Consider the following 18,728-nt stretch of genomic DNA (forward strand, 5'->3'; position numbering starts at 1 on the left):
GGATACATGTAAACGTGTACTACGGCTCAAGAACCGTTGAACACTGGAGGCATTGGCACTTGACGTGATCTCTGGAGGAGCTCGCGGCAAGGGTCAAAGAGGGTCTGTTGGCCGAATGACCCCTTGCATCGAAAGTAGTTGAGAATTGAATTTGAATTCAATAACCTGGCCTCTTGTCTCCAAGCAGTTGTCAGATCAATCCAAGGATTGTACGCCACGTCCGTCAGCCGCAACGATCATTAGGACTCCCAATACCGAGCCAGAACAGTTGAGCTTCAGGACTTAGCATGGATTGCAGGGAGCTATTGAGCCGCCGCTCGTTGTGTACTGGTTTCCCATATTGCGACTCCGTGATGTTTGACCCAGGTGTCTAGAATGGTTTAGATGGTCTCAATCTCATTGGAGAAAGTATGGTACTTTCTGCTTCAGTAGGCCCGTCGCAATGTGGTCGCTGGTGTGTTTCTGATCTCTTTGCAAGTCTCAGTGTCTTTGCCAATTTCAGTCGGTTGCGCTGGATCCTATCGAGGGAAACCGGCCTTGATAACTGGCTCTAGAATCCCTCATGTCATGCTTCGGTATGTGATGGTCTCGTCTTGTGAACGTAACCTCGAGAATTTTGACTCGTGGATTTTAATGAAGAGCAGGAGATCGAATCCGAGAACGACAATGATGGAAACCTCGATATAGGGTAAAATGATCTGATCGAACGAGTACTAGGCTCTGCGAGAATTGTTTGTTAGTATATGTTCACAAAGGGCTTTGGGGCTTTGAGTAGACTGCAGTTGGACGATGACGGTGTAGCTGAACGGTGTCTTGTACTATTTTGACAAAGATGACGATAACAGGATGGTTTATGCAAAGTAGGTGGGCATGAGGGAGCATGTTGAAGAAATGACTTGAGATATACGGGACGATGCCGGACTATTGCACTGACTTAGGTATGGTGAGCAAAAGCCCCGGAGGGTTCGAGATTTCCGAGATTTTCGAGTAGGGCTTCGTGTTCTTCGCTCGAAGGACATTGCTGATTCTCACCTTTTGTCCTGCCTACAATCATACGAATGCTTGGTTCCATCGGAACAGAGTAAAGGGGTTCGTCTGAAGTACGAAGTCGGTTTTCTCCAGTCTATGGTGTGGTCTCGGGTTTGAAGATGGATATCGATCAGTTCTGCCTGTGAATATGTACTGAAATTCTCCTTCTAAGGTAGTACCAAAAGGCATATGATATATTCAAAGACTCGAAGTGATGAGTCTGATTACTTACAGCTTGTTTGTTTGTGGGATTTGGCATTCGATGTCTGTTATCATGGTACCAGAACTATCGTGTGGAGGATAGATCATGGCCAGATCTCTGATTTTTGAAGGACTGGGACAGATTTGTTGTGTCTATATTGCCGCATATACTACAATTGTACGAGTGGAAGCGTCAAAGTAGTAACATCATGTAATGGTGAGTTATGAGAGCCACTGGCAGAAGCGCAGACGAAAGTGTCAACAACTACGTGAGAACAGCTACTTCGGAAGAACCTAGAGGACTATGCTCCCCTTCTCTGTGAGATGCAACAGATCGTATCAGAGGCATAGTGATGACCATTCGGCGTCCCTGGGAACCCTCAAGTTTACACAAGTCTTGGAAGGCCGAGACAACCGAGGAAGTTCGGCCACTCTACAGCCTCTGGTTCGTCAGTTCCTCACCGTAAGGTACGTAATTTTACGGTGATGATCCTTCCTCGGTCTCAAGCAGTGTTACGGTCGTCTGCTATTTCAATGAATGCAGCCTTGCGGCGCAGACATGCAGCCCTATTCTTCAGGCCACCCGTAAACTCCCTGTTCCTCATCCAAGGACCAAGCAAAAGCACGTAGGCCTGACCAACAAGGTATCACCAGGATCTGGGTGACTTGTTGGATCTGTGGGATCATGATGGAGGCTGGGCGACTTTGCACGTTTCGGGCTTGGTTTGCGAATCTGCCGCAATTCCCATCGAGATGGAGGGGCGACCAAGGGGGATAGTGGGCAGCAAAAGGACAGGAGGCGATTGAACATGGGCTACAAGCAGGCAGACCAGACAGACTTCCAAGAACCGACGGCGTGGCACGGCGGGCGAAGATGCAGGTAGGTTCAACCCAACTATCGGGAATTTGTGTCGTTGAAATTAGCTTCAGTTCTCGTTCAATCGGACACAGGAGAGGTGATCGTCGCCCAATGGCACGCCGTAGAAGGGTCGAGGATGCCGAGGTTCGATCCGAGGGAGGGGGTTGGAAGGATGGCTTGTCAGGTCTAGACTGGGAAGTTTGATGTCCTACCTTAGTCTGAGCCTCTGAGGGGAAATCTATAATGGTTGTCCGCCGTCCGGGCGGTTGCTCGTGGAGGGTGTGGTGGCGTGTATGCATCCTAAGATCCTCAATAGGTAGGAGTCGGGAACCTAGACTCGGGGAGAAAGTGTGCATGATCTGTGGAGGGATGTACACTATCTGCGGCGACGCCAATGCTGCTTGGCTCGTTCTATTTCTTGTTGTTTGGTAGCACGGCGAGGCATGCAGGGCGAAATTGAAGAGGGTGGCATCGAATCACCTGGTCCTCAAGGGTCCATGCTCGCACCAGCTCGCCCCAACGCCAACGCAAGGGAGACTGAAGACGATGTCTGAACCGCGGTCACGGTAGTGGAATCTTTACACGTTCACACGTTGTTGGGATGATGTGCGCTAGGACGCTTGAGACAGCAGTCACAGACTCACAGACACGAAGACCGCCATGTCGGGAACAGGGGTGGAACAGCCACGGGGAAGGGGAGGAGGCGAGTTAACGACAGCTCATCTCCCTGCTAATCTGATTGGGAATGCCTCTTCGATGCTTTCGACGACTGTTGACGACGGACAAGACGGCAACATGGCTATAAACGTCCGGATAGGACAGGTTGTGGGTGGCACGCGGCTTTTGCCAAGATCGATGGAGGCATCTTGGCGTCCGGTGGCAGACGGCGTCTCTCGATCACCTAGGAAGTTTGGCGTCCTTTGGCTCGGGTTCGACGGACTGCGTCTGAGTACCTTGTTATCGAAGAAAGTTAATTCTTTCTAAGTCACAAGTACAAGAATACAGTTTTAATAAAACAGTATAGTACCCACCCAGCACTTAAATTAAGATACTTTTTCAAGCTTACCATAAGAGAAAGATGACTATACTACTAACTACCTACCATCGAGGTCCGCAAGTAGCACTATAGCTTCAATCGCTATGGCTTCAACCGTAATAGCTTCGCCCGTAATAGGCGAAAAGTCTAGTTATGAGTCCCTTAAAAGCCTCTCATCAAGAGCTATAAGAGCCTCCGAGTATACTAAGTTAAAATGCTTACCAAGATACCAACAACCAAACCAACCCCACGATAACGACCTTAACAAAAGACCTAAAGAAAAACGCCAGAATCCTCGCCGTCGTTAGGCACAATCCACGAAGCGTAGCAACGCGGCCGCAGAGCATCGCCAACATATCCCACGCCAAAAAGGGCATCATCAGCACCAACGAGACAGACAGGGCCGTGTCAATATAGCGCCTCGGCTTCCTCCTACAGCTCGAAGATAATCGCCTTAGACAGCATTAGAAGTCCATCAAAAAGCTCTCTCGAGTACTCCGGCACATCCACCGCCATCTCCGCAATAGCAAAACTCCCGGCGCCCACGCACAAGAGTAGGTTACCTACCTCCAGACAGTAACACCAGCCTACCAACAAGCTATCAAAACTACGATTCTGGCAATCCCTTAACGAGGGAGAGGGTAGAATAGAGGAAAGGATAGGAGAGAAAAGGGTTAAGGTTAAACAGTACGGAATTCGAGGGCAGGGTAGCGTCTACATATACTACGGCAATCCTCTAGTAATGCAAAACGATGGAGTTAAACAGTGGACGGACTGCGTCTAATGAGGTCTCGAAGCCCTCGAAGCCTCCTTGAGTCCTCAGGTGGACTGGGACGGCGGACTTGTGGTACGGAGTACGCGACTCACACGGAGCGCGGCAATTGAATTTTGCTTCATTTCGTGAAGGTTCGTGGGCAGCACACTCGATTCAGTCACCGGCGCCAATAAACGAATTTCAGTTTTTCGCAAGCGCGTGCGTAAGGTAGGTACCCATGGTTCGTCCACCGTTCGAAGTTCGAGGGTCAACAAACCTCCTCGTTCGTCGTCTCATTCTTTCGGTGTCTTATTCTTGCCGTCATTCCAGTGCAGGTTCGGGACGAGTCACCCGGGAGATGGGTACAACGTATCAGTCAAGAAGATGACAGATGCCACGGCCACGGACATCCCCCATGTCTGCTGCGTCTGGAGGTGACATGACATGAGATGGAGCACGCTCCACAGGGTTATGTCACTCTTTCTGCGAGATACCCTGAGCAGTGTGTCATCAAGCCTGAAGAAGAAGCATATCACTTCCTGTCGGTGTCCTTACACCCTGGCTCGTATCTCCATTCCCCATGTACGCCTCCGTATGTCCCGTCGATCTTCTTTGCTTCTTCCCCCTCACTCTTTCTAGGTATCTCTCTCCGTCTCTCTCTCTCACTATTCTACCTTACCGACGGGGCCGCGTAGCATCACAAAAAGACCCGAAGAGGGGCAGAGACATTGGAATAGCATCCATACTTCGTCCCTATTGCCAGAAGAGTGGACTGCCAGATTTCCCAACCCCAACCCCATCTCCATGCCGCGCTGCGCCTAGTACATTCTCGGGTCTCATCGCGTGGGCTTGCATGCCTTAGTCTCAGCTTCGCGTCTAGAGCCGAATTGGGCAATCCGCCGGCAGACGATCCAATCGCATACCCGCCAAGTCGCTCCGGCGCACAGTACCGAGTCGACCGGCCGAACCATGATCACTTCTGACCTTTTTATTCATCGTGTCTTTCTATCTTATGAGTGGACATTTCAAAGAGTGAATGACCGACACACGTCCCCTCCTGGGGTCTCTCATAGCCCATCAACCCATGTCCGATGGATGAATGATGGGCCATGGGCCCCCTTTCCCCGGCTTTCTCCCCACTAGGCTCGGCGGACTTCTCCTCACCACCCACACGGGACGTGGAGGCTCCAGCTTTCCTCCACACGCACATCGTGCGTTTACCCCGCAGCCAAAGGCCGGGACGAGCCCACTTTGAACCTTTGGTACCCCGGATTTGAGCTGTTGTGGCTAGCCGCACGCTGTGCCGCTGTATTTTGGGTGAGCATAGTTGAGTCAAGTGAGTGGATTTGAGCGAGAGAGGTGAGTGTGAGTGAGAGCGAGATTGAGATTAAGAGTGAGAGGGATCTGGGGTGTTGAGACTCACTCTCAATATCTGCTGTAGACATGGGAAATTACCGAACAATCAGTATCCCTATTTCCGCAACTCTTCAATTCAGCAGACTATTCGGGTATGCGTGTCTCTATTACCTGCCGTTTCAATACCAATCTACATACCATCACCGTCTTTGGCTGGACCCGTCTCCCGGTGTCTGAATGTCTTGTCTCTGACGGCTAGAGGGAAAACCGATGCCGCATACCACACCCTTTCCGTGGCTCTTGGTTCCAACTTCTCATCCTAATGCGGCACTGCGGCCACGCCCTAGCCCTTCAGTCTTGGCTTCCTTCGAACGAGTCGACAACTCGACAGGCTTCTTCCTAGGCTTGCTTGCCGCCACCCTCGGTATCTTCTTGTCTTGTTTTGAGTTTGATTGGCTCCCCCGCAGCAAGAGGACAGCAGCATCGGGGGTGGTCCCCCCATCCCAGGGCGGGGGAGATATGGGGACGTGTGTCTGCTAAGGCTCATTTCGTCTGTGTTTTTTTCTGGGGAACATGGGGAAAATGAACGCCGGTGGTTTGGATGGCTTCAAGGCCTTGTCTGGTCTTGGATTCTTGGGTCTTTGGATCCACCGTCCTGGGTGCTTTCGTGTATGTCTTGTCTTACGGACCAGGGGGGGCGGGGGTGGGTGAAAAGAAGGGGGTTGTAGTCGTCGTCGACTTGCTGTCTTTTCGCGGGGAACTGGGGCTGGACCCGAACGGATACAAAAAGGCTGTGTGCGGATCGTTATCGAAGCGTCGTGTCATCCGATGCTACTCTCAGGATCTTTGTGTTTCTTGAGTAGATAACCTCCAGAGTTTCCCCCTCTTGACTTTGGGTTGTTTGTTCCACATCCTTATTCGAACGGCATTCCTCAGTCCTGCGTCGGCGTTGATTAGAAGGCCCAGACCTCTTTCTCGATTGACCCCCTCCCTTGGTCAAACTCAATAAGTGACGCACAATCTGCAGCTTCTGTGCGCCGTCGACACCAGTCCCTCGTCTTTCACTTCTTCGACGACTCATTCACAGCGAGCTTCGATCAACGACACAACCGCCCAACATGGATCGTCCCGTCTCAGACCCCGAGAAGGCAGGCTTCGAGCACAGTGACCACATCAGAACCAGCTCCATCAACGACTCCCATGATCTCGACATTGACCATGGCTTCACTGCTGAGGAGCAGCGCAAGATCATTCGCCGAGTCGACCGAAGACTCGTCGTCACTGTCGGTGCCATGTACTGCGTGTCATTGATGGATCGTACCAACTTGTCTGCGGCCGCCATTGCAGGCATGACCAAGGAATTGGGTCTCTATCTCGACAACCGATACGTGAGTTGAACTCGATGACTGTGTGTATGGTCGATGAGGGTGGACAGCTGACCATTGACTTCAACAGAGCATTGCTTCCCTCCTCTTCTTCATCCCGTACATTATCTTCCAGCCGCCCTCGACCATCATTGTTCGCAAGATTGGACCTCGTCTTCACCTTGGTGGACTTACCCTCTTGTGGGGTGCTGTGATGATCGGTATGGGTTTCTCAGCAAAGTACACACACTTGTATGCATGCAGAATTCTCCTGGGTGTTCTCGAGGCCGGATTCTTCCCCAGTTGTGTCTACCTTCTCAGCACATGGTACACCAGATGTAAGTTGGCACCCGCTGATGCTGCCTCCACGACCAGACTTCTGACCATGAACAGATGAGGTCGGAAAGCGATACTCCGTCTTCTACCTTCTCGGCTGCGTCGCTTCCGCCTTCTCCGGTATTCTCGCTTTCGGTCTGATGCAGCTCAACGGCCAACAGGGCCTGACTGGATGGCGCTGGATCTTTATCATCGAAGGTGCTCTCACCTGCTTGCTCGGCCTCGCAGGCTACTGGCTCCTCGTCGACTTCCCCGACTCCAAGAAGCGCAAGGACTGGAACTTCCTCGGCGAGCGTGAGCGCGCCTGGATTGTCGCGCGCGTGAACCGTGATCGCGGTGACGCCCACATTCCCGCCTTCAACCTCAAGAGATTCCTCGGTGCCGGCGCCGACTGGAGAATCTGGGCCTACGCCATGATCTTCTTCAACACCACCACCGTCTCGTACGCGCTTGCATACTTCTTGCCCATCATTCTGCAGGTCAACATGGGCTTCGACGTTGGTGCCGCGCAGTGCCTCGTCGCGCCGCCTTATGCCTTTGCCGGTATCGTCATGTTCGCGACCGCGTGGTTGGGTGATAGAATGAAGTTCCGTGGTCCCGTCATTCTCATCAACATGCTCTTCTGCATCGTTGGTCTTCCCATCATGGGTTTCCACTCCAGCGCGGCGGTGCGCTACTTTGGCGTCTTCCTGACCACGGCCGGTGCCAACTCCAACGTCCCTGCTGTGATGGCGTACCAGGCAAATAACATCCGTGGCCAGTGGAAGCGAGCTTTCTGCAGTGCGACTCTTGTCTCGTTCGGTGGTATCGGAGGTATTGCCGGTAGCTTGCTCTTCCGTGAGCAGGACAAGCCTCACTACCGCCCGGGCATGTACGCCTGCATTGCGTGCAGCTTGTTGACGTGCATTTTGGTCAGCTTGTTGACTGTTGACGCCTACTTCAAGAACAAGAAGGCCGACAGGGGCGAGAAGGAGCTTGAGGCTGATGATGTAAGTGTTTCCCACAAGACTCTTCTTGAATTAGGACCGATTGCTAACCAGAATGTGCAGGAGGGTGCTCAGCCTGGTTTCCGCTATACCTACTAAGGGATATTCTGTGGGTGGATCAGCGTGCTTTATGATTAATGAAAGAGATTATGACAATCTCCAGCGGGATTTGGTGGGATTCAAGGGACAAGGTGCTCAGCGTCATGAGAATATACTATCCGTGTAGCAAGGCTTGTGCCAGTGAATAATACCGAGCGAGAGCTCTTGAATGAAATTTGGGTGCGAACAGTTGCGACCTCCCATGGTGTTTAAGTAAGTCAGTGAAATTGCGCCATCCTGTGAGGAATAGTAATCGTTCCGTGATCGACGCAAGTGCCGAGGCATGCGACGGCAGACAGACGAGAGGTGCGTTATTGGTGGCTGCGGGATTCGTGAAGAAACGTGGGAGACGGCGGCGCTAGGCGCCGTGAGCGATGCGTGGTTGGCCGGCGAGGGCTCCGGTGGCTCGGGCTACGCCGTCTAAGTCTCGGCGCCGGCGTCGTGCATTGGACCTTTGGCATGTGTGTAAGCCCTGCGGCTCCAAGGATTAGTCTTCCTGTCATCATGTGGCTGGGTAGAAGCATTTACATGGTTCTGCCTGCACATGTTAAGCTTCAATGATGGGGCCGGCACCGGCAACTTCCCTTGAGTGACACGTTGCTTCAAGGGAAAGATGGTTGGGATATGGACTCGAAAGGCGGCCTCAAGCCTTGGGAACATGTATGCTTCATTCATATCGACATATTCTGGGAGAGCAAATGGGCAATTCCAAGTGTCAATTACCTCACTAGATCATATCTTCCGCCTATGACTGAAGAGTTCAGAGCTGTTATTGGGCACCAGTGAGGGTTTCCGTACTCCTGTCGAAGACCTGACGGCAGTAATTTCTGGCTATGAATGTATTCCTCCTGGGCTCGCGATCTTAACGGCAATAACGCAATCATTGAGGATAGGGCTTTGACTGGTGAAAAAATCCATGCCTCCAATGGAGGGTGAACAAATCTTGCACCACATCGCCTCTGCCAACTGCTGTTCAATATCGAGGATGCTCACACAGAGCGAATGGTCAAGCCGTCTCTCCTTGACCAAGATCAGTTAATAGTTTGACTGCGAACAAGAGACAAAAGTGCTAACGCGATCTTTAGGGGGGGGGGGGGGTGACGTCTTCTGCTGACGCGGTAGCGAACATTGCCAAATCTTCTTGCAATGCGGACTTACATCGAAATGAAGACCGAGAAAATGAGGATCATCGGGTTTGAGCTTGCACACATACTCATAGCTCTGATAAACCTTGGAGGGGCATCCAGAGGCCAGAGTTGAGACGGCATTAATGGCACGGCTAGCTAGCCTTTTGACGGCCGTGTCAAGATGTTCCTGAGAAGGGTTCGTGCCATTTCAATCCCATGTAGTTGGCGCACTCGCACATGATTATGCCCACGCGAACCGCTCGAACCCTTTTCCTGTCCTAGACCAGGGATAACAGACGATGGGCCATGTAAACAGCTGCTGTAAGTGTGAAGTCATTGGGGTAGGTAGCACGGTAGTACGTGATGAAATTACTTATTGAGTGAGTGAAAATGATGATGGCTTCACATCGATACGTCATGTCATAGTCAGTTGTGCATACCACTTGTATAAGCCTACGTGTGTTGTACAAATGCATGCCAGGATACATGTTAATCCGACTTTCAGAGGCCTCACACTCGCGAATCTATAAGGCGACATGTGGGCGGATTCATAGTCGCAGGCTGCAGCCAGAAAAGTAGCTCCTAGCCAAGCGCAAACTTGACATCGGCTCAAGCATTGGCAAGCGGTAAAAGAAATGGACAGCTTGGCTTGCTAGGGCCAAGATGCAAATTGTGTGGGGGATGAACAAGAATGGATTTGGAAGGGAGAGACTTTAGGGGCATTTGCAGCATATTAGCTCTTGAGCGTGGTATGGCTGAGCTTGCTAGGCGGGCCGGGTTCAGAATGATAGCTTGGCAGGGGGAGTAGAGGACGTTTGGCATTGGGGCAGTGTTCTTGGGAGGTCTTCTGCCAAATTGCAACTCTGTCCTCTAGTTGTTTTGGTTATCTTAAGTCTTTGATCGCAAGTCTTGAGACGTTTCTGACTACAACATCGTGACAGGTACATTGGCGACTGAGTAAGTCATTGACTAAGATGAGGGAGTACGCAGTACTTATGAGGTGTGAGGTGTGAGGTGTGAGGATGAGTATGAGTGTGAGTGTGAGTGGCAGAGTGCAGTGCGGGTGATTATGCTGACTGATGCCCGTCGAGCCGTTGCGGGCGGACCGGCGAACCTGGAACGGAAAGTTGGCGACGGGGAACAACAAAATGGGCGAACAACTTTTTTTTCGACTGGGCATTTCTTAGAGGGTCCACTAAAGAGAGGGGGTGAATGCCTGTCTTGGCCAATGGAAATGCGCTCAATGCTGTTATGCCACGATGGGAAAGTGCGATACGTACCTGGCTGACGAATGGGAAGGAGCTGGATGGGATGTGGAACGTGCAGGGCAGGAGGGAGCAGCTGCCACCTGCACTCCCGGGTCCCGTCTGCAGATTCCCAGAGTCGTAGAGAAGGAGCCGACAAGTCACAAGCACTGCAACAGCAATAGAAGGCAGGTGTGAGGCAGTCAGCAACTGCTCGAGTAGACAACAAGAAAACCAAGGTACAACGCGATACAGTTCAATATGAATGGATACTTTGCATCATCCCCCGCGTAATCTGCCCAGACCTGGTCAATGTTGTCCCTCCCACTTCCATCACAACGGGCGGGCAGTTTGGGTAACGGATTCCCCGGAGAAGTACACCCCAGCCAAATATGTGTGTAACGATACCTTCTAGAGGTCGACCCCACTTGCAATATGGGCGTTACCGAAGCCTCCGGCTCGCTTCCATGTATTCGTACGAAATACGTATGCGTACCTTACCTAGGTACGGAGTACTGTGGAGGTATGTACGGATAGGTAGGCCGTCCAGGTCGGGTTTCTCAGTGTCCGGTGCATCAGCGAAGCCACAATCTAATGGACACGACGACCGGGTCTTTTCCAATTTGGCGCTTCTCTCTCCTTTTCTTTCAAGCCCAGCCCAGCCGTGAGCCTCATTCTTCTTCTTTCGCCATTCTCTCTTTTGCATCCTACATATCTCTATTTGCACGACATATCGCCCCCAAAATCCTCTCCGTCCGACAAAAAACCACCGTAGGAGAGGAGGACTGCCTACACCCAAGGGTCCCGTCGCCGTCCCAAGATAGCTTCTCCCTCCCTCCACTCCCACACCAACCTTACCTTGTCCTCACCCACGGTAACGACCGACCTTTCAAGCCTTGGCCTGACCGAACGACCGACCGATCGAAACCCTCAGACCCCTTCCCGCGACCGTCCCCACGCGCCTCATTGCACCAGTACCGCTACGCTACAACCTCCCCCGTAGACATTCGCTTGCTCTACAGCGTACCTTGCCGCCCACCCGTCTCGTCTCGTCCGGTCCCTATTGTTGCTTACCTTACCTTACCTCACCATCCTCGACGCTTCGTCCGAACCTCGCCAATTGCATTGCGACATCCTCAAGACCGCCCCGCTCCAAACACTCCAGCCAGGCTCAAGTCTGTGACACGTCTGGCTCCAGCGCGCCCCGACAAGCCCAGCACACCAAGGCCCAGCAGCACAGGGGACGCTTCTGCTATTTCGAAACGCCCGTCATGGCGCGACTTGACTCTTTTACGGCCTCGTTGCCGCTCAAGTCTTTCTCCTCCTTCAAGACACTCGCTGCTGCTGCATACATCCTCACATCGCTTCCCATGGCTCTCGGTCACGAACACGGCGTCAGCCACATCCAAGAGGGCGAGACCGTCTCGCAGGAACCCATCGTAAGCGACCATCACCACCTCACCGAACCCAGAGACTGCACGCACGCAGACTGCCTTCGAGAAAAACTGCCCGACCTCATGAAACACCTCCGAGAAACACGAGAAACAAAAAGGCCAGGAATGCTAACTGACGATAATTGCAGGACACAATACTATGGATTCATATCTTCATCATGATGCTGGCCTTCGGGGTCATCTTCCCCGTCGGCATGGTCTTGGGCGTAAGTGGCGATCCTACCCGGTCTACAAGTTTCTGAACTTCCCAAGAGTTGCTAACGATTGCCTCTATTTAGATGACCAAGAACCGCTGGCATGTTCCGACTCAAGTCCTCGGCTCCGCCCTCGCCATTGTCGGATATTTCCTCGGCCACATGCATGGCGGAAGACAGTTCGTTGCCCATAACGTCCATGCCTCCTTCGCCAACTGGCTCATGATTATCATGGCCTCCCAGGTCGGCTTGGGCATTTACCTCAGGCTGCATCTCGAGAAGGGCATCAACGGTCGTATCCGCCGCTTTATCAAGCCCGCCCACAGCATCTTGGGCAAGGCCTCGCCAGTCTTGGCTTGGACACAATTCTTGTTTGGCGGCATTACCTCGCTGGGTTTCTGCCAGGGCGACCATCTCGGCCAGTGTTTGGCGCATTTCATCATGGGTAGCGCCTTCATTGCTTACGGAATCATCTTGACCCTGCTTCTCCTCGTTGGACAGCTGTGGGTGCGACGCAGTGGCCGATCCCAGGAATTTTTTGACAGCATTGTTATTGCGGCATGGGGCTGCGTGAACACCTTCACCGAGCATCGATGGGGCACGGAGTGGGTCAGGAACGACTGGCAACATACAACCATGGGTATTATCTGGTGGTGTGCTGGTCTTGTTGGTATCTGGCTCAGCCGGGACCGCGACGGAAACCCCAAGCGCAACTTCATTCCCGGCTTCGTCATTGGTGTCACTGGATGGGCCATGTCTGCCCATCCCCAGGACCTTCCCATCAGCGCCATGACCCACAGCATGTTTGGCAAGACCTTGATGGGTGTCGGCATTACCCGTGTTATTGAGGTTGCCTTCGTTGTCAAGGACGGCGTTGGCGTCTCTGCCGATGGACGCCAAACCAACAGCTGGCAGTTCATTCCTGTCTTCGTAAGTTTTGTATCACCCAAAAGCCGTTGTTTGAGCACTATCTAATGCCTTGTAGCTTTTGTACGCCTCTGGCTTCCTCTTTATGGGTGCCACTGAGGAGCAGATGGAACTTGTCGCCAACTCGGGTCTCGACCACGTGTCGTATATCCTTATCCTCTACTCCTTCGCATTCCTTCTCTTCCTTTTCACCATGATGCTCATTCACCTGTTCGACCGTAACACCAACACCGAAGGCAAGGTCAACCTGGCGAATGGCGTGCCCCTGGCCAACGGTCGCCCCGGTGAAACCCGTCAAGTGCGTGATGCCGAGGAATTCGAGCTCGAGGGCCTTATGAGCGACGACGACGATGACGAGGCCCGCAAAGGCCTGAAGGACGAAGTTGATGACGAGGGAAGCCCTAGCAGCCCTAGCACTATTGGAAAGAACAGTGACAGAGTGGCGCGGTGATGAGTGTAAAAGAGTAGTCTACATTGGCGTTGATTGAATAGATGGGAAAGGCATATCGCATTTCAGGTTCGGCGTTTGGATCCAGGTTGCAGCACATTTCATGGGCAGGAAAGCGTCTCAATAGGACAACAATCTCGATTTGTAGTTTGACATCTTGAAATTTCATTTGCTCGGATCTATCACGATATACAGTTGTCCGAGTAGATGTGGCACATAGAAATACGGTAATATCTCAACAACCCGTTGTGGGCATCATGTATTATGTTCTGGCTTTCTTGCCGAAAGACCGAGCGGCATACAAGTACTGCCACAGAGCCGTGTCTTACTACCTTACCCCCTCCAGGTCTGGCTTTACCTTGATGTACACCGACCTCGGTGAGGCGTGTGGGGTCGGCGAGGGGCGACCTTACCTTAGCGGGGCAGGCCTGGACCCCGAACCTGCATCCCGCCCCGTGCCCCGCTTTAAAAAATCCCAGAGCGACGCTCCATCGCATTGCATCCGCTGCCCAGTTTTGACATTCCGTCTTCGACACCGTCTCTCCTCTCCCTCTCCCTACGTCGAATTGCCCAACCCTTTCGACGACACCAAAGACCACCGCCACCATGCCGTCAGTCAAGAACCCCAACGGTCCCTCCAAGAACCGCCTGGCCAACAAGGCCCTCGGCGCCAAGATTGCCCGCCGTAAGAAGTCCGAGGCGAATAAGCACAAGATTGCGAGGACGGACACCATGCGCGGCGCGAGGCCCGGTCTGATGGCCACCAGCGGTCCCAACGCGCCCATGAGCAAGAAGAAGGCCAAGAAGATGGAGAAGAAGATTGCCCATGCGATGAGGAGGAAGATGGAGGCTGAGGGAGAGGTTGTCATGCAGGGTGAGTGCTCCTCGTGCTACTATGGACAAGACTTTGGGGCGGAATGAGACGCTTGAAGTAAGTGGCGACCAAAGCTGACTTTGATTGTTACAGATGTTGAGGAGACTGCCGAGAAGCCCGAGGAGGGAGATATGGAGACGGAGACCATTGCATAGACGTTGGGTGAAGATACGGGAGCAAGGTTGAGGGATGCGAAAGCCCGGAATGGCGTTGCGGGGCACTTCACGGGCAACAGTAGGGAAGGTTCACAAGGAGCAGTCATGGCCATGCTTCGTGAGTAAACCAGTCTACTGCATTCCAGGAAAAATCATCCAACTAACAATCTCTCAAGTCTAACCAAAGTACCACCCAACAACCTAGCCCAAATACATACGAAATTTGATACCCCCCAAAATCAGCATGACCATCGTTCAAACCTGATCGCGAGAAGCCCGTTCCTGACATCTCTTACATTGACACACGACAGTCCAGGGTTCGGAAGGAGGTTGAGGAAGTGTGGAACTTGCAGGACAATCTGGCTCTGCTGACGTTCCTTGAGACCGCGAGGCCGCGAGTGGTGCCCTATGACTGGCTTCTCCGAGATCTTTCTTTGGGTAGTGTGAGCCATGATATTCAAGAAATGGTGACTTTCTGAGCCTGAGCTGTTCTCGTTCCCTGGAAGCGGGTACCTGCTCAATGTTCGCCAGCGAGTCTTGTGAGGATGAGAGTAGATCCCGGGCGTCCTTGGGGCTGTTTGCTTCTACCATGAGATACGATTGACTAGGCAGCGGGCGGGATTCGGATGATGAGAGAAGGTTAGATGTATCACATGAGCTTCCAGACTTTGGCGTCAAGTACGGCGATCTCATGAACAAGCTTTGGTAAATGGGGGCTTGTACATGTGGCACACAAGCTTCTGTTCCCTGATATCCCAGCTGGTACGAAGGGTCCGGCACCATTGGAAACGAGAGATCTGAATCCGGGTTGAGGCATGCAAGGCTGGACTCGACATAGCCGTACTCTCCCACGAGACTCTCGCTAGTCGAGCCAGCGCGCTCTTCAACAGCTTGCGTACTTGCTTCCCTGAGGTCAGTATCGGTATCAGTCTCCGTGTCTGCCTCCGTCTCTGTATCATCTTGCCAGGCTGTACCACCCCAACGTCGGAAAAGCGACTTCACCTGTCCCACAGCCTTCTCGTACATCGTCTGACTAAAGAACGGATCGTTGATGCTATCCTCAACACCTTTCTTGCGACTGTCATTCGCACCCTCGGACGTGGGCACGCGGCCGATACGGTCTTGAAAGATGGCCCGGCGGAGAACGCTCGACTTGATTAGCTCCGCTGCGATTCTGCGCTCCGAGATGCGGCATTGTCGCTCGTAGTGGAGCAGGATCTGGATGGTGTCGATGCCGCGGATGAGTTCCGAAGCATCGGGGATCAGTTGGTTCTCTTCGGCCATGGCGAATCTCTCGGTATCCTGGCTGGATGGGAACGAGAGGAGGTTCTGGGCCGAGGAGCCGCTGCTTGTCGTTGAGGGCGTGCTGACGCCCGAGCCGTTAGTTTCGGTGCAGGGGATATCCAGAGATGAGTGCTTCTTTGGGAGACGATACTCGTCGCCGGCGATGAACTCCAGCCAGCGGGCGGCACTTTCTCCCTGGCGAATATCAATTCCATCAGGTGTCGCCGGTCTCTTGCCTTTGACATCATCGGGAGCCTGTTCTAGGCTTTCCAGACTCAGAAGCGGACGGCATGCGTACATCTCTGCCAACTTCTTCACCCTGAGAGAATGCAAAGGGCGATCAAGCTGTTGCGGCGTCTCGGGGCGAGCGTTAGGGGAAGACTGAGACACCGGCTTGACGATGCAATAGTTTAGAACGCCGATGACGGTTGACAAGGCATCTTCCCAGCCGTTGAGATAGCCTTGCTCAGCTGGCTTAGTAGCAGGCGACCCGCCAATTCGGAGCAACTCAATCTCTTCGTGGAAAATGTGGGTGATGCTCATGAGAGATTCACGGGCGGCATTGTATCTCTCTTCGCTGCGGCAGGTTTCGACGAGCGCTCTGAGGGTGTAGCCTGCGACTTTGACCGGGCGTTGGCCGCCGTGGCGGATGGGCACGAAGTAGCTCGCGGGATAGAGGTCGAGATTACCGAGCGTATCTTCTGGTCTCGGGGACATGCTGGATGCGGTGCTTTGTATTTCAGATGAAAGATTCATTGGTGGGAGTGAGAATGATAATAATTTGGATGAGGTTGAGATGAGGAAGAAGGCGCTATCATCTAGATGGAGCGATGACGAGGCCTTTTTAACTATGACTTCGGGCACCCCCTTGGAGAGATATCGAGATGGATCGTGGCTTCAAACAGAGGCCCGGCGATAGATGGGCGACGAAGCTGGAGCAGGTGATGTCTTTGTCTCGATGTCAAAGATTCTGGGATCTTCAAACATGGATATTCGTCATTATCGAGCCTTAGGCTCGGCTTGTAAGCTACCTGGGCTACTTGCTGGAAAGGTCAAAGACCATATCACAACTCAACAACTCGGATCAAGTTGCGGAAAACCTAAAGCGTTCCTCCATGGGTTCGGACTACAACGGGCTTTGAGGAAACCGACGGTTAACACGACCAAAGAATCGCGTCTTTTCCATGAGATTTTGAAGTCATCAATATACGCATTAGCACACACAACTAAAGCTTTGCCAGCTTCATGAAGAAGCAAAATAGAACGGAGGTTAGAAAAAGGCCAAAGAAGGCATTATCGGGGCACTATGAACGAATGTATGTGGCCGCAGACCATTCGTCAAAGGAACTAGGATCCTCACCCCAGGGTCCAACACCGGGCCCCTTGAAGAGAGAACCTCCTTTCCAGACCCAGGCGACATTCTCAATCTTTTGCAGTACCCTGACGTCTTCCACCGGGTTCTCCAACAGACCAAGAACATCTGCCTCATAACCAGCCTTGAGCTGTCCTGTCTTGGGCGCTTGTCCACCCACGCTGAGCGGTCCATTCGCGGTCGCCGCTTTGATAGCCTCCAGATTGCTCATTCCTGCCTTCACGGCCGCCTCCAACTCCATTGCCATGTTGAACCCGGGTCCCGTGTCTGTACCTAGGGCAATCGGAATACCAGCCTCGATGGCCATCTTGTATGCCGCCAAGTGATTCGTGGCACACAGCTTCACCTTCTCCCAAGCTGTAGGAGGGATCCCCTTCCCTCCGGTGCCGAGCAGCAAGTCCATGACGAGACGTGTGGCAATGTAGATGATGCCCTTCTCCTTGATGAGATCGATGCACTCGCGGTCGGCAAACGAGACATGCTCCAACGTCGTGACGCCAGCCTTGATGGCGGCCATGATGCCGGGCTTGCCATGGACATGCGCCGCGACCACGCGATTTTGTCTGTTTGCCTCTTCCACGATCGTCTCGAGTTCCGCAGGACTAAACTGCGCGTAGAGCGGATTATCGTCACGAGACATCACGCCGCCAGAGGCCATGACCTTGATGCACTTTGCCCCTCGCCGAATCTGCAATCGGACGGCGCGGCGACACTCATCAACGCCGTCAACGATCATGCTCGTTGCAGTGCCAAAGTGCCCTGCAGTGACTTGCGACACGCCCAAGTTCAACAGCACATCTCCAGCTGGGAGAGAGAAGATGTCACCGTGGCCAGCCAGCTGGCTGATACACGCGCCGGAGCTGTAGACGTTGGGTCCCACAATGGATCCATCTTCGATGGCGCGGGAGATCTCGCAGCCCATGCCAGCCACATCGCGGAGGGACGTGTATCCTCTCTGCAGAGCCAGCCAGCACATGCGCGTGAGACGGGCGCCGGATGCGGCGGGGTGCTCTGTGATAAAGACCTGGTAGGGATCGCCACTGGATCCTGCGTCGGGAGACTCTCCCCCAAAGTGAGCGTGACAGTCCCAGAGACCGGGCATCAGGTATGGGGTGGAATAGGACTTGTGAGGAGAGTCGGTGTACTCTTTAGGGATTGACGACTGCGGGCCGACCCAGGCGATGAGCTTTGATGATATGACGAGAGCGGCATCTTTGATGGGTTCGCCGTCGCCGGGGATGAGAAGGGAGGTGGTGATGATGGTGAGAGTTGTTTTCTTGAAGGTGCTAACGGGCAGCTCGGAGTCCGTGCCGGTGTAAATTGGCCTGAATGAGCCACCCAGAGACGCAGAGTAGATCTTGGCTGGTCGTTCGATGAGACGCCGAGTCATATTGGCTGGCTTATCGCGCTCTGTTGCAAGTTTCAAGTGAGCTTTAAGCAACCGACGCCTTTAGCCTCAGTCGCAATATGAGATCAAACCTGTCTTTTATGAGGCGACTGGTGATGCTTCGCGGCGTAGGAGGACCATAAGTGTTCCAGCGGACCCGAGTACCTAATTAGGAAGGTCGTCTCGTCGTCTTACTTTGCCGTCTTTGACCAATCCTCATTAAGAATGGGAGGTTCCCAGGA

At 53.1% G+C, this 18,728-nt stretch overlaps 6 protein-coding genes across 6 annotated transcripts; 4 read left to right on the forward strand and 2 right to left on the reverse strand.

Moving 5' to 3' along the window:
* Positions 1–3,453: 3,453 nt before the first annotated feature.
* On the forward strand, positions 3,454–3,705 carry CTAM01_13999 (uncharacterized protein; the record flags this gene model as incomplete). The annotated part of the gene is made up of 1 exon (XM_060530000.1): positions 3,454–3,705. A coding segment is annotated over one exon (252 nt), but the record flags the coding sequence as incomplete, so codon positions are not given.
* Positions 3,706–6,353: 2,648 nt separating this feature from the next.
* CTAM01_14000 (major facilitator superfamily transporter) lies at positions 6,354–8,020 on the forward strand (the record flags this gene model as incomplete). The annotated part of the gene is made up of 4 exons (XM_060530001.1): positions 6,354–6,623; positions 6,691–6,937; positions 6,993–7,924; positions 7,985–8,020. The coding sequence occupies 4 exons, from the start codon at positions 6,354–6,356 to the stop codon at positions 8,018–8,020; spliced, it is 1,485 nt and encodes a 494-aa protein (XP_060375428.1).
* Positions 8,021–11,326: 3,306 nt separating this feature from the next.
* CTAM01_14001 (uncharacterized protein) lies at positions 11,327–13,417 on the forward strand (the record flags this gene model as incomplete). The annotated part of the gene is made up of 4 exons (XM_060530002.1): positions 11,327–11,830; positions 11,974–12,051; positions 12,124–12,969; positions 13,025–13,417. Coding segments are annotated over 4 exons (1,821 nt in total), but the record flags the coding sequence as incomplete, so codon positions are not given.
* A 603-nt stretch (positions 13,418–14,020) lies between these two features.
* Positions 14,021–14,443, forward strand: CTAM01_14002 (uncharacterized protein; the record flags this gene model as incomplete). Its single annotated transcript, XM_060530003.1, has 2 exons — positions 14,021–14,288; positions 14,382–14,443. The coding sequence occupies 2 exons, from the start codon at positions 14,021–14,023 to the stop codon at positions 14,441–14,443; spliced, it is 330 nt and encodes a 109-aa protein (XP_060375430.1).
* A 239-nt stretch (positions 14,444–14,682) lies between these two features.
* CTAM01_14003 (uncharacterized protein) lies at positions 14,683–16,444 on the reverse strand (the record flags this gene model as incomplete). Its single annotated transcript, XM_060530004.1, has 2 exons — positions 14,683–14,871; positions 14,957–16,444. The coding sequence occupies 2 exons, from the start codon at positions 16,442–16,444 to the stop codon at positions 14,683–14,685; spliced, it is 1,677 nt and encodes a 558-aa protein (XP_060375431.1).
* A 587-nt stretch (positions 16,445–17,031) lies between these two features.
* Positions 17,032–18,489, reverse strand: CTAM01_14004 (amidohydrolase; the record flags this gene model as incomplete). The annotated part of the gene is made up of 1 exon (XM_060530005.1): positions 17,032–18,489. The coding sequence occupies one exon, from the start codon at positions 18,487–18,489 to the stop codon at positions 17,032–17,034; it is 1,458 nt and encodes a 485-aa protein (XP_060375432.1).
* Positions 18,490–18,728: the final 239 nt, after the last annotated feature.

The sequence above is a fragment of the Colletotrichum tamarilloi genome (genome assembly GCF_030869305.1).
Source record: "Colletotrichum tamarilloi strain Tom-12 chromosome Unknown Scaffold_110.1, whole genome shotgun sequence".
NCBI lineage: Eukaryota > Fungi > Ascomycota > Sordariomycetes > Glomerellales > Glomerellaceae > Colletotrichum > Colletotrichum tamarilloi.